The sequence below is a fragment of the Bufo gargarizans genome, chromosome 2 (genome assembly GCF_014858855.1).
Source record: "Bufo gargarizans isolate SCDJY-AF-19 chromosome 2, ASM1485885v1, whole genome shotgun sequence".
NCBI lineage: Eukaryota > Metazoa > Chordata > Amphibia > Anura > Bufonidae > Bufo > Bufo gargarizans.
Genome location: NC_058081.1, coordinates 629788936 through 629810752, shown reverse-complemented (window position 1 = coordinate 629810752; position 21817 = coordinate 629788936). Strand labels below are relative to the sequence as shown.

General features: G+C 46.7%; 1 protein-coding gene across 5 annotated transcripts in view; it reads right to left on the bottom strand.

Moving 5' to 3' along the window:
- Positions 1-370: 370 nt before the first annotated feature.
- The window catches only part of ACOT7 (acyl-CoA thioesterase 7), a 231725-nt gene continuing 210278 nt past the window's right edge, over positions 371-21817 (bottom strand). For all 5 annotated transcript variants that reach the window (XM_044282138.1, XM_044282142.1, XM_044282140.1 and 2 more), the window contains one exon: positions 371-1474. In XM_044282138.1, coding sequence (XP_044138073.1) covers positions 1370-1474 — 105 coding nt within the window. In that variant the 3' untranslated portion in view covers positions 371-1369. The remainder of the gene's footprint in view (positions 1475-21817) is intronic.

Here is a 21817-nt window from a genome sequence, read left to right as displayed (position 1 = left end):
AGTCCATAAGTGGATTGTTGAATGGTGGAGGGGTGCTACAATGTTAATACTGTCTGAGCCGAAATAATCTGTTAAATATAAATCAGTCTTTGATGGGGAAATGTTTGTTCCCGATCATTGCCCACTTGTTGAGCTGCATCCACATGCTACAATCATCTCTATATGGGGATGAGCGATTGCTGCTGTGTTTGCTCATTCCCCATACAGATTCATTATAAACAGAGTAATGTGCTGCCGGAAAATTGCGATTTTAGGTGCTGCATGAAAGATGCGATCACGCAACAAGCAAGTGCTTGTTTTTTCGCTGGGTGATCAATGGCACCTTTACATGGGCAATTATTGGGAACAAGAGTTTCCAAAGTAATCTGCGATGGATGCCAAACTTTTTATTTTGTTCTAAAACATCAGGATTTTCCACATAAGCCATATGGCTTTGGAATACTTTGCTATAAATGTATTTTTTTTAGGCTGCCATTTAAGGGGTTGCACAGAGCTCTATCTGAGGAGAAATCCATACACGTTCTGGCTCATGTTCATCACAGCACCCAATGACTGTCCTCAGTGGTGAGATGTCCCCAGGCACATCACTGCGTGGCCATGTGCCTCTTGAGGACACATCACCGCTGTAGCCAGTCATTGGCTACTGCGACGCACATAAGCCTGTATATGTGGAAGCTGACAGATGGGGACTACAAGTCCAGTGAAGACAGTCCGAGAACCAGGATGACGCATCAGGGAGCAAGTGAGTAATGGTTTCTCCACAGGTACCGCTGGAAAAAAAATAAAAATAAAAATACGGTACAACCTCTTTGAGGTGCAGGATTTTGCCACTCTGGACAGAAGAGTCTGGTGTTTGTTTCCTTTTTCATCCCACTTTCTATGACCCTTGGTCCATACCCCCTTGTTTGCTTAAAATGCAGCACCTCTAGGTTCTTGTCACCTAAATGGCAAAGAAGATAAGACCACAAAGGGTGGCCCCTTTCTCTAAGGATAGCAGATGCATTTCCTGCCTTTGTGGTATGTATTCCCTTGTTATGGGCACATTATCTGGTGTTATTATATGAAAAAGCAAGGGGCAAATGTCATTGAGACTGGACGAATAGCTGGATTTGTAATAGACCTACAGTATACAGCTGTGCATTACTACCTATTGATAATCCTAAATCGCATTACTGCTCATTACATAGACACTGCATTCCCACCTATAGATGTGTGTAATCTGAGTGCAGAAACAACAGTAGAGCCTAAAATAAGTTAATATTATCATTTACATCACATAACACTATACTCGGTGATCAGTTTGGCCAGTGTTCCCTTTTATCAAGGCTTTATTTTCCTGATCCCTGTGGCAGATCCTTCGATGATGCCATTATTGTTGGGTCAGGGACTGTGAGTTCGTCTGTCTCTTGGCTTTGGTTTGCAGATAGCGGCCTTTTCCTTCCTCAAATCGCTTCTTTTCTTCTTCAGTCTCAATCTATATTAAGATTTTAAAAAAATGTATCTGATAAACATACTATGTGCATTAAAGTATAAAGACAAACGAGTAAGCAACGTACAAAAACATGTCAACAATTTTACAATTTCCAAGCATGGGAGTAACTTTGTATATACATTACTTCTTGTGTACTGATCCAGAGTTACATCCTGTATTACACTGCAGAGCTGCCCTCGTGATTCTGTTGGTGGAGCCAATATGTACATACACAACATTAATTATCCTGTACTGATCCTGAGTTACATCCTGTATCATACTCCAGAGCTGCATTCACTATTCTGCTGGTGAAAGCACTGTGTATATACACTACTTATGGTCCCATTACACAGGACGATGATCTAGCAGAGTGTCAGGAAGGAAGCGTTCCTTCCTTACATGCACCAATCTCCTCCAGAGCTCTTCCCCAAACTGTCTCATTGTTTCCCGGCAGCAGATCATGTTGCTACAGCACAATCTGCTACTGGAAAACGATTATCTTTTGTGCAGCACAAACAATAAAAATTACCCGATAAATGAGTGTTTTGCTTATGTTGCACTCATCCTTAGTTACATCCTGTATTATACTCCAGAGCTGCATTCACTATTCTGCTGATGGAGTCACTGTGTACATACATTACATTATTTATCTAGCACTCATCCTGAGTCACAGGCTGTATTATTCTCCAGAGCTGCATTATTCTGCTGGTAGAGTCTTTGGGGCAGATATACTAGGACTGGTGTTACATAGGCCAGTTTAAGTATAAAGTGCGTTGACGTAAAGTGCGCCAAATTTATTAAGAGGCACAGGCTTCTTAACCACTTCAGCCCCGCTAGGTGAAACCCCCTTCATGACCAGGCCACTTTTTACACTTCGGCACTACACTCCTTTCACCGTTTATCGCTCGGTCATGCAACTTACCACCCAAATGAATTTTACCTCCTTTTCTTCTCACTAATAGAGCTTTCATTTGGTGGTATTTTATTGCTGCTGACATTTTTACTTTTTTTGTTATTAATCAAAATGTAACGATTTTTTTGCAAAAAAATGACATTTTTCACTTTCAGCTGTGAAATTTTGCAAAAAAAACGACATCCATATATAAATTTTTCGCTAAATTTATAGTTCTACATGTCTTTGATAAAAAAAAAAATGTTTGGGCAAAAAAAAAAATGGTTTGGGTAAAAGTTATAGCGTTTACAAACTATGGTACAAAAATGTGAATTTCCGCTTTTTGAAACGGCTCTGATTTTCTGAGCACCTGTCATGTTTCCTGAGGTTCTACAATGCCCAAACAGTAGAAAAACCCCACAAATGACCCCATTTCAGAAAGTAGACACCCTAAGGTATTCGCTGATGGGCATAGCGAGTTCATAGAACTTTTTATTTTTTGTCACAAGTTAGCGGAAAATGATGATGATTTTTATTTTTATTTTTTTTCTTACAAAGTCTCATATTCCACTAACTTGCGACAAAAAATAAAAAATTCTAGGAACTCACTATGCCCCTCACGGAATACTTTGGGGTGTCTTCTTTCCAAAATGGGGTCACTTGTGGCGTAGTTATACTGCCCTGGCAATTTAGGGGCCCAAATGTGTGAGAAGAACTTTGCAATCAAAATGTGTAAAAAATGACCGGTGAAATCCGAAAGGTGCACTTTGGAATATGTGCCCCTTTGCCCACCTTGGCAGCAAAAAAGTGTCACACATGTGGTATCGCCGTACTCAGGAGAAGTTGGGGAATGTGTTTTGGGGTGTCATTTTACATATACCCATGCTGGGTGAGAGAAATATCTTGGCAAAAGACAACTTTTCCCATTTTTTTTATACAAAGTTGGCATTTGACCAAGATATTTTTCTCACCCAGCATGGGTATATGTAAAATGACACCCCAAAACACATTCCCCAACTTCTCCTGAGTACGGCGATACCAGATGTGTCACACTTTATTGCAGCCTAGGTGGGCAAAGGGGCACATATTCCAAAGTGCACCTTTCGGGTTTCGCCGGTCATTTTTTACACATTTTGATTGCAAGGTACTTCTCACACATTTGGGCCCCTAAATTGCCAGGGCAGTATAACTACCCCACAAGTGACCCCATTTTGGAAAGAAGACACCCCAAGGTATTCCGTGAGGGGCACTGCGAGTTCCTAGATTTTTTTTTTTTTTGTCACAAGTTAGCGGAAAATGATGATTTTTTTTTCTCTCTTTTTTCCTTACAAAGTCTCATATTCCACTAACTTGCGACAAAAAATAAAAAATTCTAGGAACTCGCCATGCCCCTCACGGAATACCTTGGGGTGTCTTCTTTCCAAAATGGGGTCACTTGTGGCGTAGTTATACTGCCCTGGCAATTTAGGGGCCCATATGTGTGAGAAGTACTTTGCAATCAAAATGTGTAAAAAATGGCCTGCAAAATCCGAAAGGTGCACTTTGGAATATGTGCCCCTTTGCCCACCTTGGCATCAAAAAAGTGTGACACATCTGGTATCGCCGTACTCAGGAGAAGTTGGGGAATGTGTTTTGGGGTGCCATTTTACATATACCCATGCTGGGTGAGAGAAATATGTTGGCAAAAGACAACTTTTCCCATTTTTTTATACAAAGTTGGCATTTGACCAAGATATTTATCTCACCCAGCATGGGTATATGTAAAATGACACCCCAAAACACATTCCCCAACTTCTTCTTAGCACGGCGATACCAGATGTGTCACACTTTTTTGCAGCCTAGATGCGCAAAGGTGCCCAAATTCCTTTTAGGAGGGCATTTTTAGACATTTGGATCCCAGACTTCTTCTCACGCTTTAGGGCCCCTAAAAAGCCAGGGCAGTATAAATACCCCACATGTGACCCCACTTTGGAAAGAAGACACCCCAAGGTATCCAATGAGGGGCCTGGCAAGTTCATAGAAATTTTTTTTTTTTCGCATAAGTTAGCGGAAATTGATTTTTTTTTGTTTTTTCTCACAAAGTCTCACTTTCCGCTAACTTAGGACAAAAATTTAAATCTTTCATGGACTCAATATGCCCCTCAGCAAATACCTTGGGGTGTCTTCTTTCCAAAATGGGGTCAGTTGTGGGGTGTTTGTACTGCCCTGGCATTTGAGGGTCTCCGCAATCATTACATGTATGGCCAGCATTAGGAGTTTCTGCTATTCTCCTTATATTGAGCATACAGGTAATGAGATTTTTTTTTCCGTTCAGCCTCTGGGCTGAAAGAAAAAAATGAACGGCACAGATTTCTTCATTCGCATCGATCAATGTGGATGAAAAAATCTCTGCCAAAAAAAAAAAAAATGGAGGGGAAAGGCGTCTGCCAGGACATAGGAGCTCCGCCCAACATCCATACCCACTTAGCTCGTATGCCCTGGCAAACCAGATTTCTCCATTCGCATCAATCGATGTGGATGAATAAATCATTGCCGGGATTTTTTTTATATATATATATATATATATATATATATATACACAAAGTGCTTGCCAAAGCATAGGAACGCCGCCTCCTCCTCCTCAGCTCGTATGCCTCGGCAAACATATCTGTCACTGCAGAGGAGAAAATCCCGTCTTGCAGCGCCGCATACACCGACTCAGAATGCACATCGGTGCTGCAGCTAGTAGATCGGTTGGTCCACCTGGAAGGTAAAAAAAGAAAAAAAAAAAAAAAAAAAAAAAAAACAGGCCACAACGCAATAATTTTATTAACTTTGGAACAGAACATGTAACTTTAACTTTTGGAACTAAACATTAACCTGTTTGCTTACTGGTGTTTTTTTTTTTTTTTTTTTTTTTTTTACCTTTATAGAACAAACCTCTCCTTCCCCATGGGTCAATGTGCAAAGCGCAAATCGCCCAAAGATGTGGCGAAGTGCGTTATGCACTTTGTCCCATGTGAAAGGAGACGTTTGCAGCAGCTGTGAGTGAATGGGCCCTAATAGCCCTGTGTGCCTATCCTGATGAGATGATCCCTATGCTAGGTGTACCTGTGTGTGGTACTTTCGGAAACACTCCCCTAAGCATAGGGCAGGGTGGTCGGGACAGTCAGGACAGAAATAGCGGGTGTCACGCCTTATTCCACTCCTGCTACAGACACGACATTTTTTTCGGGGTGGCGGTCGGTTTGAGGTACCAGCAATGACACTGGGGAAGTGTCACTCGTGTAGACGGCTAACTACACTGGTGGATGGGGCCACGGAACCTCCTGGATACAGGAGGTTCGCGATGATCTCTTCCTGAAATTTGAGGAAGGATCCAGTTCTCCCAGCCTTACTGTAGAGAACAAAACTATTGTACAGAGCCAATTGAATTAAATATACAGACACCTTCTTATACCAGCGTCTGGTGCGTCGGGAAACTAAATACGGAGCCAACATCTGGTCATTGAAGTCGACCCCTCCCATGTGGAGGTTATAGTCGTGGACTGAGAGGGGCTTTTCAATGACACGGGTTGCTCGCTCAATTTGTATTGTAGTGTCTGCGTGAATGGAGGAGAGCATGTAAACGTCACGCTTGTCTCTCCATTTCACCGCGAGCAGTTCTTCGTTACACAGTGCGGCCCTCTGCCCCCTTGCAAGACGGGTGCTAACGAGCCGTTGGGGGAAGCCCGCGCGACTAGTTCGCGCGGTACCACAGGCGCCAATCCGTTCTAGAAACAAATGCCTAAAGAGGGCCACACTTGTGTAGAAATTGTCCACATAAAGATGGTACCCCTTGCCGAATAAGGGTGACACCAAGTCCCAAACTGTCTTCCCACTGCTCCCCAGGTAGTCAGGGCAACCGACCGGCTCCAGGGTCGGATCTTTTCCCTCATAGACCCGAAATTTGTGGGTATAGCCTGTGGCCCTTTCACAGAGCTTATACAATTTGACCCCATACCGGGCGCGCTTGCTTGGGATGTATTGTTTGAAGCCAAGGCGCCCGGTAAAATGTATCAGGGACTCGTCTATGCAGATGTTTTGCTCAGGGGTATACAAATCTGCAAATTTCAGGTTGAAATGGTCTATGAGGGGCCGAATTTTGTGGAGCCGGTCAAAAGCAGGGTGGCCCCTGGGACGGGAGGCGGTGTTGTCACTAAAGTGCAGGAAACGCAGGATGACCTCAAATCGTGTCCTGGACATAGCAGCAGAGAACATGGGCATGTGATGAATCGGGTTCGTGGACCAATATGACCGCAATTCATGCTTTTTTGTCAGGCCCATGTTGAGGAGGAGGCCCAGAAAAGTTTTAAGTTCGGAAACTTGGACTGGTTTCCACCGGAAAGGCTGGGCATAAAAGCTTCCTGGGTTAGCGGTGATAAATTGTGTGGCATACCGGTTTGTCTCTGCCACGACTAAGTCTAAAATCTCCGCAGTCAAGAACAGCTCAAAAAATCCCAGGGCCGAACCGATCTGAGCTGTCTCAACCCGAACTCCAGACTGGGCGGTGAAAGGGAAAACTACGGGTGCGGCTGAAGTTGGGGACTGCCAATCAGGGTTTGCCAGCACCTCTGGGATTCTAGGGGCTCTACGGGCACGTCTTTGCGGTGGCTGCGACGGGGTCACTACTGCACGTGCCACCGTACCAGCTTCAACTGCCCTTCTGGTGCTCGCTACTTCACCATGTTGTACGGCAGTGCTGGTACTAGGTCCAGGAAGGGCTGGGCTGCTGGTGTATGCCTCACCACGTAATCCGACAGCACCAGCCCCACTCTGCTGCTCTTGAAGCGGATCCTGCGCAACCTGCGGTCTAGCGACACGGGGCCGGGTACGCCTGGTGCTATCAGGGACCTCAGCCTCCTCGTCCGAACTTTGGGTCAGAGAGCCACTGCTTTCTACAGGTTCGTATTCTGACCCGCTGGATTAATCAGATGAGGGTTCCCACTCCTCATCCGACTGGGTCAGAAGCCTGTAGGCCTCTTCAGAAGAATACCCCCTGTTAGACATGTGGGCAACTAAATTTCGGGGTATTCCCTGAGACTACCCAAGAAAAAAAAAGCAAGCCTGTCTTACAAATGGGAGGCTAGCGAAGTACTGGAGGCTGCTGCGGTTGATAAAAAATATCAAAACTGATTTTTTTTATCGCCGCAGTGCGTGTAAAGTGAATGTGCAGCGATCAAAAAAAAAATTTTTTTTTGTCACTGCGGTGGGGCGGGCGTGGGTGTACGCACGTGTGGGATGCGCATGCGCGGGCCGGCTGTGACGTAATCTCGCGTCTCGCGAGATGACGCGCCGATGCGTCCAGGAGGAACAAATCAACCACCTCCCGGACGCATCGGTGCGTACAGCGGTCGGGAGGTTAAACTTAGTATCCCTGAGGGCAGTCCATGCACTTGGATATCAGATCTAAGCCAGTTAAGAGTTCATCTAGATTTAAACTATCATTTATTCCAGTTTCCGTAGTAATTTATTGTAAATGTGATGGACCATTGGAGGTCATTTTTCCCCACTTAAGCCTGCCCACTTTTTAGACATAAACTGTGAAAAGTAAACTCTGGGTCAGCTGTATGTGAACACTCTGGGCGGCTCTGTTAGCTGTGGCCCAGCTTTCCTAGAATATAGAAGTAATCACGGAATACTTCATTGAAGCATTAGGAGATGTGAGAGAATGCTATAAAACACCATATAAGACCACTGTTACCACTGGAGAGCAGCTCCACATATAAAAAATAGGGTGATAATGAGGTACATGTTGGGCTTGAGCTGCTTCTGTTCAAAAATAGAAAATGGAAAATTGTGGGAAGATCAAGGAATGTGAGAAAGGAAAAACTATAATAATCCCAAACATGAGCTCTATGCAATAATCACTCCATTAAAGCTGAGGTTTATCTGTACTCTGTCTCCGAGGAGAGCTGCTCGCCCTCATACCTTAAGGCAAAAATGCTACATCTGCCTGAGGAGTTGGGCCAAATATTTTCCTGGCAGACTATGACTGATTTCAGGTCTGGAAAACAATGGAAAACACTTCTCAAATTTATAACCAGCAGCAATGGTACAGCTTAAGGTAGAAATAAAACAAACATTTTTTTGTCCATGAGTTTGAAGGCATAAGGGATAAAGCTGGGCAGTTGTGCCCCGATTCCCATCAGAAGTTGATATTTGTCACAACTGGCATGCTATCTATTAACAGGGAATACATTAAATGATATTAGCAGTGATGAGACTGATCTATTTCGTGGGAAATTGCAGAGGCTCTGCTTCCGCAAGTGGAGCAACAACTGTACATGCACTGCTAAACTTTGAGATAGAGGCGCATGAACAGTTGCTGCATCAGAAGTGGAAGCAAAGTCTTTGGGGCACATTTATTGAGACCGGCGTTTTAGACGCCGGTCTTAATAAACCCATAAGCTGGCAGTGATTCTGCCGAAGTTATGAAGAGGCACCGGCCTCCTCATAACTTCCTCTGCCAGTTCTAAATGTAGGACAGCTAGCTGGCGGTCTTACATTTAGACCTTTTTCTACGCCTAAAACAGGTGTAAAAAATGGTAAATGAGATGGGCCTACCGGCCCGTTCCCTTCCCCTCCCCTCCCACACCACAATTTTAGACCTGTTGTGAGCGGGGAGAGGTCGCAGATATTTTTCAGCTTAATAAATGACCCCCTAGTGCGAAATGAGATGAACCTGTCAAACATGCGGTAGGGGCAGCTTCTTTAGCTTCGGTGACTCCGTCAATGGTGCAGAACTCTGCTTGATGAGACAAATCGATTTTTACAAAGTGATTTGCTCATCTCTAAATTTGGTTAATGATAGATGTCATCTTGATCACTGGTGGAACCAGAACTTGAAGCTCAGAAGCCGTAAGGGAAATGTAAATGAGCTACTGTAATACTGAGACACTTTGGGAATTTCCAGTCTATATACTGAGTAGCTAGTAATTTTCCACTGCTGTCAAAAGGAACTATGGAGACCTGAGTCTTCAGACACAGTAAACTTTTAACCCTCTGGTTTGGCTCTGTCATACTGTTGTTTATGTCTGGAAACTGTTTAGTCCTTCCCATTGACTTATATTGAGGCACAATACAAGTCTATGGCAGCCGTGAACTGCAATATTATTTCTGTTAGGCTGTGCTATTCCAGCTTCACTACTCTCACCATAAGGTTTTAGATCAGTTAGAAACTGTATAAAAGTAGAACAGTCAGAGCCCCTAGAGGTATGCAGATAGGGAATAGTGTCAAGTAGGAAAGACTGTCAGACTGCACAAGTCAGCAGAAGAAGACCCTGAGACAGGTAAACTCTGCCATGATGACTGAGCCACAGATCCTGGGCTGGCAGCGGAGAGACAGAGAGAGAGAGAGAGAGAGAGAGAGAGAGAAAAATAATTCAATGTAGTGTTGGGGACACCTCAAACCCTGCCACTACAGGTTGATCATGCTGACAGATGCTTTTTCAGCATGCCTTATCATTTTGTTCTAATAAAAATAAGACTGAGCATGCTTGAGTAAGGGTGATCGGGATATATAGCTGTCGGCTAAACAAGTGTTTGGATGACAGTTATCTTATGTGTATGGCCAGCTTAAAGGGGTATCAGATGTTAATAAGTGTCCCAAATGGGAAAGATGGTAGCAGCAGCAGTAAAATAATGTATACATAACAGTTATCTTCCCACTGTTCCAGACCTCACTTCAATCTGAGTTTACTTGGCTGCAGTGGTGATGTTACCATAAGCTCCATATGACTTCTGCTGCAGAGATGAGGACTGGAGTAGCAGTGCTGGAATGGTGGGGGACTGACTGGTGAGTATAAGTAGAGCCGGACTGGGGGGCGGGAGCCTTTAGGGGAGGCGACCATGATTGGGGGGGGGGGGCTAGTGAGACCCCCGGGCGGAGATTGGGGGATTTGATAAAGGGGGTGGCCGAGGGGTTAAAAAGTGAGGAGCAGCAGTCGTTAGGGGCCATTTTGGCAAGTTAGCGCCAGAACCTGACTTACCGGCGGCTAGCATGGAGGTTTTGCTGCAGGAATTGCGGAGAGTGGGGTGAGGGTTGGCTTCACGACCGAGTGCAGGAGCTGCTGCGAGGGGAAGCGGAGGAGACAGCTACACCTCCACTGGTGGCAACCCAGCCGCGGCGGTCCAGGCCACCGGCGCGCCTCAGCCCGGAGCTGGCATCCCCTCGGGCTCAGCGCCGAAAACGGAGCCCCACCAGGGACTCTTCACGTCGGGGGGCAGATGTTCCAGTGCCTCCCTGCACCCCCGGGCGTGGGAGGAATCCGAGGAGTCGGCGGAGCCCACCCGCAGGCTGTGCCAGGTCTGCTCCGCGGTCAACTCGGCGGTTGGAGTCCGGACCAGGAAAGGCGGCCCCAGCCCAAGGATCGGGGGTTGGGTGCCCTCGGCGATGCCAGGAAGGAGGACTGGACGGGGCTGCTGCAAGAGAAGAGGCCGGGTGCAGCAGGCCCTCGGCGGGAGCATCCAGGAGTGAAGGAGGGGTAGGCTCTGCCTCCTCTGAAGATGGACACGTGCGCTCTGGGATCCACGTCCCTGACTATGGCTCAGTCAGGGGAAATCTGTCGGAAGAGGATTCAAGGAGGCCGGGGCGTCAGGGTGCAGGATCTGCGGCTGGTGGGGTCACAGCACCCATGCAGCCAGGTGAGGCACCTTGGGGCTCATTAGTACAGTTTGGGGTTAACTTAGCGGGCGGGGAAGGAGGGTCCCAGTCAGATTTAGGCAGGGGTATGGGACAGTTGTTGGGGGATTGGCAGGATTGGTTGCGGGCCTGGGAAGAGGGGGAGGGTCCCCGTTACCGGCGTGGGGTCTTAGAGGAGTTGGGGGCGTTGGGACAGTGGTTCCGGATGCGCGGTTCAGTTCTGTATCGGTGCTAACGCAAGCCGGGGGAGCTGGGGAGGAGGAGGTGGCGAGGTTGGATGACAGGGCTAAGGGTGAGGTTTACGTTTGTTTTGAGAGTCCGTTGGGCGCCCACTTGAAACACGAGGTGAGGGAAAAAATATGGAAAGGGGAGTATGTGGATAATTTTTCCCTGCTTCTATTAGAAAAATTTAACTTAGATAGGGCGAAGCGGGACGAGGGAAAGAAGGAGGAGGAAGAGAGACGGAGACACAGGTTAATTCCGCGTACGTTTGCAAACTGGTTGCCGGCGTTCACAATTTTGGCGAGTGTCATTGGGGAAAAGGAGCTGGAGTGCTGCTCTGCTCTTTTTTGTTACCTAGATGCAATAGGGGAGGCATATAGGGTGTATGGGTGGATGGCCTGGCTGCATTGTGACGAGCAGTTCAGGCAGCGGAAGGCAATGCGCCCGGGAATAAAATGGGACCACAAGGACATCGCTTTGTGGTTGAAAGTGACGGCGCCGGTCAGGGCAGGGCATTCCTTTCGGGGGAAATACAGTGGTGGGGCAGTCAGGATTTGCAGTGGCATCCACAAAGGGGCTGTGCTTCCTTTTTAATGAAGGGAGCTGCAAGTTTGGGGCAAAGTGCAAGTTTAAGCATGAATGCTCCACTTGCGGAGGGTCACACAGAGCCTCCCGTTGTTTTAAGGGGGCTAAGCAAAGAGGGGCTGAGAGGTTTGGAAAAGGGGGAGACGCCAGTGCGGCTGGAAAGGTTGTGGTCTTACCTTGATAGGTACCCAGATAGGCAGGCGGCAGGGTTGTTGGGAGATGGGTTTGCATCGGGTTTTCGGATACCGTTTGTTCCGTCTGGCGCTCGTTTAGTTAAAGAGAATTTGCATTCAGCGTTGGAGCACCCGGGGGTCGTAACGGAGAAGTTGGAAAAGGAAGTCAGGCTCTGTAGGATGGCCGGCCCGTTTTTGGCGCCGCCGCTAGCGGACTTCCGCCTGTTGCCGCTGGGGGTGGTTCCGAAGAAGGAGCCCAACAAATTCTGGCTAATTCACCATTTGTCCTTCCCTAGGGGAACGCCGGTCAATGATGGTATAGACCCAGCTCTATGTTCTGTGGTTTATACGTCATTTGATGCGGCATTGACGTGGGTGAAGCGGTTCGGAAAGGGGGCACTTACGGCAAAGACGGATATTGAAGCAGCATTCCGTCTATTGCCAGTACATCCAGATAGCTTGCATTTGCTTGGGTGTAATTGGAAAGTTTTTTTTTTGTAGACCGTTGCCGATGGGCTGCTCCCTGTCTTGCGCCTATTTTGAGACCTTCAGTTAATTTTTGGAATGGGCGGTGAGGGATCTGGCGGGTAGTAACTCCGTCATCCACTACTTGGATGACTTCCTGTGCGCGGGTCCGTCGAATTTGCGGGTTTGTTCGGTTTTGTTAAACGCGTTATGCGGGTTGTTTGGGCAGTTTGGGGTTCCATTGGCGGGGGAAAAGACGGTGGGGCCTACTACCGTATTGAGTTTCTTGGGAATTGTGATTGATTCTGAAAATATGGAGTGTAGGCTGCCATCCGATACATTGGAGGATCTAAAGCAGGAGGTGGCCAGGGCAGGGCGGTTGGAAAAAATAAAGCTTAGGGAGCTTCAGTCGCACATGGGTAAGCTGAATTTCGCATGCAGGATCATGCAAATGGGCAAGAGTTTTTGCAGAAGGTTGGTGGGGGCAACAGAGGGGGGGGGGGGGGTCCGGGCTCCGCACCAATTCATCAGGTTAGGGCGGGAGTTGAAGGCTGATCTGGCGGTTTGGGGATTGTTTTTAGAGAAGTATAACGGACGGTCTTTATTTATGGGGGAGGTGGTGAAGTGGTGAATGCAGTGGATTTCGATATGTTTTCAGACATGGCGGGGGGTTGCGGGTACGGGGTGTACTGTGGGGGGCAATGGTGCGCAGGAGTTTGGCCTGATAGTTGGGTTCAAAAGGGGTTGGGTAAGAAATTTGGCCCTGTTGGAATTGTTCCCGATCGTTGCGGCGGTTGTGTTGTGGGGGAAGTTATTTCAGAACAGAAAAGTCCGGTTCCATTGTGATAACTTGGGTGTAGTGCAGGCGATCAACGGTTTGTCGGCCTCATCGCCATTGGTGGTTCGGTTGCTGCAGAAGTTAGTGCTGGAGTGTTTGGTACTTAATGCGTGGGTGGTGGGTGTGCATGTGTCTGGGGTTGAGAACGGTGTCGCTGATGCTCTCTCTTGTTCACAGTGGGAGCGGTTTCGTCAGCTGGCTCCGGGCGCGGCGGAGTTGGGGCTAGAATGTCCAGCCTCGCTGTGGAACGTTCTGGAGTAGCAGTAGCAGGCCTTATCCAGTCATCTTTGGTGCCGGGTACGTGGGAACGATACTCTAGGGCTTGGGAGTGTTGGGAGCAATGGAAAGCAAGGTTGGGCCTGGGCGACGAGGATTTAGAGATACCTATGTTGTTGTTTATAGGGCACTGTAGGGATGAGGGTTGATCTGTTGCTAGGATGAATGGCTGCTTGGCGGGGCTGGTTTTCGGTTTTTCGTCTTAGGAATTTAAGGGATGTAACAAAATCGTTTTTGGTAGCGCGGGCTATGAAGGGTTGGCAGCGGGAAAAGGCAGGGGCCGACTCCCACCATCCGGTGTCGTTCACTCTGTTGGTTAAGCTGGGGGAGCAGCTGGGTACGATTTGTAGGTCGGATGGGGAAGCGAGGTTGTTCAGACTGGCTTTCTCGCTGGCATTTTTCGGGGCATTGCGGTTGGGCGAACTGGTTAGCCAGACGGTGGACAGAAGGGGGGGCCTGTTTAGGGATGATGTGAACATGTTGCCAGATAGGGTGGAGTTCGTGATTAGGCGGTCAAAGACTGACATGGAAGGAAAGGGGCGACGAGTCGTTTTATTTGAAATTCCGGATTGTGTAATGTGCCCTTTACGTTATATGCGGGAGTTCACCAGGGGTAGGGTGGGTGACGGGTTAACCCTGTTACTGGTTCACGAAGATGGTTCCTTCCTTTCAAGGTTTCAGTTTGCGGCAGTTTTTAGGCAGTGTTTGGCCGAGTTGGGTGTAGGGGAGTCAGGTTTTTCCAGCCATTCATTTAGAATTGGGGGCAGCGACGGAGGCAGCTAGATGGGGGTTAGGTGATGATGTAATTAAGAGGATAGGTAGGTGGGAATCGGTACGATTTCAGACATACGTCAGGCCAGAGGGGGTGGTTTGGTAAAGGGGGTGGAGTTAGGGATTTTTGTTTTGCTATTGTGGCATAGTTGCTTCTTGTTTTCTTTTTCCTTTTATCGTTGCAGGTTCCGACCCAGCGTTGATCTGGGTGTTGGGTCACTCATATGTGTGGTGGGGAGCTTCCAGAGCTGCGGTTAGGCCAGACGGTTTGCAACTTGGATTCACTCGTGAAGTAGCTGTGGTCAGATGGATCGGTAGGTGGGGGATGATGTTGGGCGGGGTTCTTCCGGAGTTCAACAGATTTGTTAGGCAGGACCGGGCACCTGATGTCTTGGTTCTGCACGTGGGGGGAAATTATTTAGGGGCTCGGCCTTTTAGGGAATTGGTTAGGGATGTCAAATTTGATTTGCTGCGGTTATGGGCGATGTACCAGGGAAGATAACTGTGTGGTCCGACATCGTGCCGCGGTCGGTATGGCGTGGGGCCCACTCAGTCGAGGGCTTAAACAAGGCTCGGGTAAAAGTTAATAGGGCTATAGGAAAGTTTATGGTGAGGAATGGTGGGTTAGTGGTGAGGCATCTGGATTTGGAGAAGGGTACTGGGAGGGTTCTGGCGGAGTGATGGGGTGCACCTTAACGCCCTGGGCTTGGATATGTGGAGTTTGGCAATACAGGAGGGCATGGAGATCACGGTGCGGGTGTGGAGGGACGCACAGGCTTGAAGGAGATCAAGCCGTGCGTTTGTGGCGGTGGGAGGTCCTTGGAGTCTGTGTGATTCTATGGTAAGGAGGATGGGAGGTCCCTACAGGTAGGGCTGGACTCCCAGGATTGTTGGGTGGCTGTGGTGGAACTGTCAGGGTGAGCCATCAGGGGTGCCTCCGAGCTAGCGGTCAACGGCTGGGGGCAAGTGGGCTCACCTCGGCACGGTGGTTTTTGGGTTTCAGGGCTTCAAGGACCTCCCCCTCGGGAAGAAGGCATACATATTGTTATGTGTTTGGTGTGGCATTTTTTGGGGTTCTTATTATTGTTATATTATTATTATTATATGTATGTTAGTAATAAATAGGCTGCTGTGGCCAAAATTAATCCAAAAGGCTGTATCTGTCATTATTGGGCAATGGGTTTGGGGGAGGCATTTTAAGGGAGGTGGGGTTGGTGGGGACTGAGGGGTCAGGCGGTATTAACCAGTACCTCCGTCATGTTCTCTATTACTTTAGACCACCCCCTCCCTTTGAGACACTTTTATAACAACTGGGAAAATGCTCTCAGTGAACGCATAGTCATGGGGTTATCAGCTGCTGTTTATAACTTAAATAAAAAAGTGTATTACACTATAGAATATATAATATATATATTAGGTTTAATCAAGTCTACAGTGTAGGGTTTGCATCGGGTATCAAATTATACTTTTGTACCCGGTTCGATTCGATACTGGGATTTGCCTTTTACCAATTGTGATGAATACCACCCCTCGTGTCCGCTGACGTCAACCACGTCGAGCTCACGAGACCTGGTATGATCACGGGGTTTACCAAAAACGTGAAGTTACGCCCTCCAGAGGAGCACGTAAGGTCAGGCTGGTATAGTTTACACACACACCTCCTGTCCACGCGGGCACAGAGAGGCAACAAGCTGGAAGGGCCTTTTCACTGCCGCAGTGAAAACAGCCCACACTCAGCCCGGGTAACTGCCACCAGGTTCTCGTTTGATATAAGCCCGGTCCGCTAACGGGATTATATAGGGTCATAAACCAACCCGCGGTAGCTTATAACTAGGCCAAAACACGGATGTGGGGATTCGTGATCGAGATACAAGATAGCACAAGATTAAATTATAGATTTAATCGCTGTAAGAGCACACTAGATATGACACAATATACACAGACAATATATACAGTGGTCTGAGGCTACAGATACAGATTATATGGGTACAATAGGATTAAGCAGTGTGAAAGTAAGTTACCAAGTATGATGAAAGTTCCTTGGGATGTCCTGAGCCGGAGGCCACACGAGGGGCTGTGATCTCCTGCTATTTCCTGGGTCCCTCTAAACACATGTGTAGGATGTGACCCCTCTTCAGAGAAAAGACGCCGCCTACTTGCTGGCACCAGGCTTTTAACCTGTAGCTGGTCCATCCCCTCCCTGCCTCAGGGAGGGGTCAACTCCCCCTCTTCTGGGGTGACCGCAAATGACCCACAAAACCCTTTAGGGGTCATAGCTCCAGACCAGAGGGTCACAGGGAGATGGTTCTGGGACTAATGGACCTGCCTGGGTTCCGGCTACAAGTAGAGCCCAAACCTGGTACCGGTAGGTGGTTTCTATGGGGAGATATGGGTATCTCCCTACCCCGACTGGGTACGAGTAAACCAAGACCATGGGACCGTACCTCGTGGCCACCGTGACACAAATATGTATCCGGTTTGCGCCTGCGATGGCCAGGTGATTCATAATTCCTTATGAGAGGTAGGTGCCAATATGTCTAGGAAATCTCATTGATCCAGGCAAAAGCACATACCCACAGCAGGGGGTTTTCCTGCAGATTCAGGTGGCTCCCAACTGCTGCACAGAGGTGTGAACTTCTCCTTGAAGCTTGGACCCCCTGAGGGGTGTCTTCCTGGCCAACTGACACTCAGTTGGCTGGGGGGGGGGGGGGGTGGGGGTGGAAACTTATTTTGCATGTACTCTGAGTCATGCCAAGAGGTGCATCAAATTGCAATCAGGGCTGGGGGGCTTTGAAGCAGGGAAATCCCTACCTCTGCGGTCTGTCAGCAAATGGGGGGTGTGAGGACATGGCTGACAGTAAATATTAATCCATATTCCTCACACCAATACTAGGCTGCGCTACTGAGCAGACTAGTATCAGAGCACATGGCGCGCGCTGCATGTTCTCCTCAGCAGCACAGTGGAAAAGCAGGCAGTCCCTCCATCCCCATTGTGCGGCACCTGAGGGGTTAACTGCCACGGATCGCAGCTCCCTGTCATAGAGGTCAGGTGCCGGGTATGCAATTATGCAGCCAGCACCCACCCCCTGTATTTGTATTACAAGGTTAGTTATCTTCATCGGTGGCACAGTGTGCCCATCTCACTCCCCAACCCCAGTATTAAACACATTGGTGGTGCAGTGTGCCCCCCCCAACCTCAGTATTATAATCATTGGTCGCGCAGTGCACCCCTCCCCCAACCCCTCCAGTATTAAAGTCATTGGTGGCAGTAGCCACAGGGTCCCCTCCTCATTGGTGGTGCAGTGGCAGCTTCAGATCGGAGCCCCAGCTGTGTGATCACGGGCTCCAATCGGTTACCATGGCAGCTAGGATGCTACTGAAGCTCTGGCAAGGTCCCTGCTGCCATGTGCACAAAGCACAGGGCATCAGGGACAGTGTGAAGTCATAGAGCTCTATTAGGGTTAACAGGACAAGGGTTCTAGCCCCTAAGGGGCTAAAAGTTATTAAATAAAAAGTAAAAAATAAATAAAAAATTATAATAATATATTAGGTTTAAATCACTCCCTTTCTCAATATGACATATAAATATATATAAACAATAAATAAACATATTACATATCGCCACATCCGAAAAGGCCAAGCTATTAAAATATTAAAAAATATCTCCTATGCGGTGAACGCCGTAACAGAAAAAAATAAAAAAATAAAAATAAATGCGCGATTCGCTATTTTTTGCTCACCTCTCCCCCACCCCCCCAAAAAATAAAAACAAATAGGTTAGGACTGTTCTATTATGGGCCAGACGTTCCATAAAATGCAGAATGTCCGCGGCTTTTTGGGCGTTTTTTCCCCGAAATTTAATCAAAATTTGGGTATCGTGACAACCCTACTACAGTGTACAGAGGACTTAACTGTTTACACTCCTGTGTCCTGCTGAACTGCTTATACCGCGCCGCTCTGTCTCCTCATCCAGCTTAAATCCTTCACGTTCTTCATTAAACGTCTGAAGACACCTAGAGGTGAGAGCTGCTATTTTTATCATTTGTCACACATAGGCAGCAGCATAGATCTCACGATATGTTCACAGCTCCTTCGTTCCTTCATCTCAGCACAATCACTGTACAATTTTAATATTTTCCAAAAACAAACCATGTACACGACCCCTGCCCCTTAAAAAAAAAGGGTGCGACTTCACAATACAGCTACCCCGTCAGCCAACAAGGGCTCTTGGCTGTTTATAACAGCCTGTGCCTGCTTTGTCTTAAATGGCAGCCTCTAAGTGTCTATTTAAAGGAACAGTAGACTTCAAAGTGGAGGATAAAAGTTTGCTTTTTCATACCACTCAGGGGTGGGGCTTATAAAAGGGGGTAGGATTCAGTATTAAAAGAGTATAGGTTAGAGAGGGCTCACCTACTAGTCAAAAATGATATGGGTGCTCCTACAAGAGGATTCACCCACTCCTCTAAAATTTATGACAAGAAATATAAAAATAGTAGGGCACACCAACACCTGGATTTCACACGGAGAGTTTAGATATAATAATATGTATTTATTAAACACACAAAAAAAACAATCTATTCCGACATATTATAATGCATAGATAAAATCTATAAAAGACAGTGGGTATGTGAATATAAAATTATAAAATATAATATATTGTAAAACAGAAATAAAAATTCCTTATATTGACCTGTGGGTCAGAGTCTTTTGAGACAAAAGGACTTCACATGCTCGGCAATAAATTGTTGCTGCAAAGTCAGTAGAATAAATTCACTATTGGTATTAGAATAGATAGGTCGCAGTAGTTGTACTCACTGTTTCGACATTGACGATTTAATTGTAACACTGGTGGCGTCCCACGAGTGATACTATTCTTAATGCGTTACGGTGTAATAGGAATTTCCACCGAGTCTATGTGGATATCAGGTCCGGGATCTTCAGTGATGTAAGAAGCTGTGCTGTCGTAGAAGCCGCTCAGTGGTATCTTAATGCTGCGCTGTTTGTTTGTATCACGCAAGCTGTAGAATCACCAAATGCGCTTCCCATAAGTTACTGACAGGTATCCAGCTTTCCTTTGTCAAAGTATATTCTCACCGATCCCTTGGCTGTTGGTTCCTTTTCTTTAAGCGCTTTATTCTTCTAATTCTGTGTCTTATTTCATGGGATTTACCCATGTAAATCCCATGAAATAAGACACAGAATTAGAAGAATAAAGCGCTTAAAGAAAAGGAACCAACAGCCAAGGGATCGGTGAGAATATACTTTGACAAAGGAAAGCTGGATACCTGTCAGTAACTTATGGGAAGCGCATTTGGTGATTCTACAGCTTGCGTGATACAAACAAACAGCGCAGCATTAAGATACCACTGAGCGGCTTCTACGACAGCACAGCTTCTTACATCACTGAAGATCCCGGACCTGATATCCACATAGACTCGGTGGAAATTCCTATTACACCGTAACGCATTAAGAATAGTATCACTCGTGGGACGCCACCAGTGTTACAATTAAATCGTCAATGTCGAAACAGTGAGTACAACTACTGCGACCTATCTATTCTAATACCAATAGTGAATTTATTCTACTGACTTTGCAGCAACAATTTATTGCCGAGCATGTGAAGTCCTTTTGTCTCAAAAGACTCTGACCCACAGGTCAATATAAGGAATTTTTATTTCTGTTTTACAATATATTATATTTTATAATTTTATATTCACATACCCACTGTCTTTTATAGATTTTATCTATGCATTATAATATGTCGGAATAGATTGTTTTTTTTGTGTGTTTAATAAATACATATTATTATATCTAAACTCTCCGTGTGAAATCCAGGTGTTGGTGTGCCCTACTATTTTTAGGATTCAGTATTAATTGCCTCTTGGTCGGGTGCAGGCAAGCGCTATGTGGCGACATCATCACACCTGCTGCACCAAGCATGGGGTAGGTCAGTACTGAATATGGAGGAACTAAGAGGGTATCACTGTGTGGGCACTGTGAGGGATATGGGGGCACTTATAGTGGCATCAAACTGTGTGGGGGCATAAGGATCACTCTGCTGTGTCGGGGACATTTATGGGAACATTCTACTGTGAGAGGGCACTAAGGGGCATCATACTGTGTGGGGGAGAGCACCATACTATGTCAAGGGCACTAAAGGGTATTACTCTCTAAGAGGATGTAAGGGGGCATAACTACTGTCTGGGGGCACTAAGGACATTCTTACATTGCTCGGACAGTGAGGGGGAATCACCACTTTGAGGGGCACACTAAGGGGGCATCCTAACTGTGTGTGGGGCACTATGTGGGTATTCAACTGTGTATGGGGCACTATTATTGCGTGGGGACACAAAGGCGACTTGGCATGTATGGATAGGGATTGGGTGGGGTTAGAAGAGGCATGACTTCTTGCTGCTGGTTTTCTCCCTCTGTATTTCTTGTGATGTAAGTAGCTGGATGCTGTGACTCATGGTGAATAATACTGCTGTACAGTACTTATGAGGAGCATGATCGCGCAGGAAGTCATACAAGGATGGAACTTGGGACTCTCACTTTCAGATCATGACATGTATTAAAACAGCAGAACTTGATGGATTAGTGTGATGGCAAAGCAGAGCCGAGTGAGTGAACGCTGCATTGTCCCAGCATCTTTATACTGCTGTCAAACAAGACAGCTACACAAAGCGCTAACCTTGAAGCAGGGCTGAGTGGGATTACAATGGCAAGTGAACTTGGAAGATCTTATGATGAAGTGTGTAACAAGAACAGCAGATGTGTTTGGGAGTTAGCTGGTGAAATCAATCAGCTGGAAAAATGTCAAGAAGAAGATTTTATTTTTATTTTTTATTTTTTTCCGAAGGAGCATTTATTCCTAAACCAAGATGACCTTAACTTCTTGAGCTGTATGAAGCTGTGACAGTGTTTACCATAGGCTGTGGTCCTGGCTTTTCTAACAGCTCTTCATACACAGTAGATTATCGTTGGCCGAAATGAAGATTTCAATATAATAGGTATGGGGGCCTCTCCCCCAACCTAATCATCTTGAATTGCTGGACCCCTTTGGTCTGGCAGGATATAAACCAACACTAGAGATGTCTAGAAGCAGTTTCCTCATGTCATGCCACTGAAAAAATGCTCAAAAGACCATTGGGCTGACAGCTACTGGAGATGTACAGGAATCTTAAGCCCCAGTGATCAACTGAGCATGCTAGAGTTCTCCACTATGGGTCCCTATCTATAATGTCCATGGGTCCCACTTAAGGTCATATGAAAATGGGTTGTCCCAATTGCTTAATGACTAGACATACCATAAACTCAGATCGTGTAAGCCCAAAGTGTGGGACCCCCATGGATCCCAATAATGGGTCATGGTGACCTGGGCATGCACACACAGTTAAGGGAATAGGATATTTAAAAACAGTCCAGTAAATGCCCATTTCCTCCAAAGGGTGCTCTCCATTTT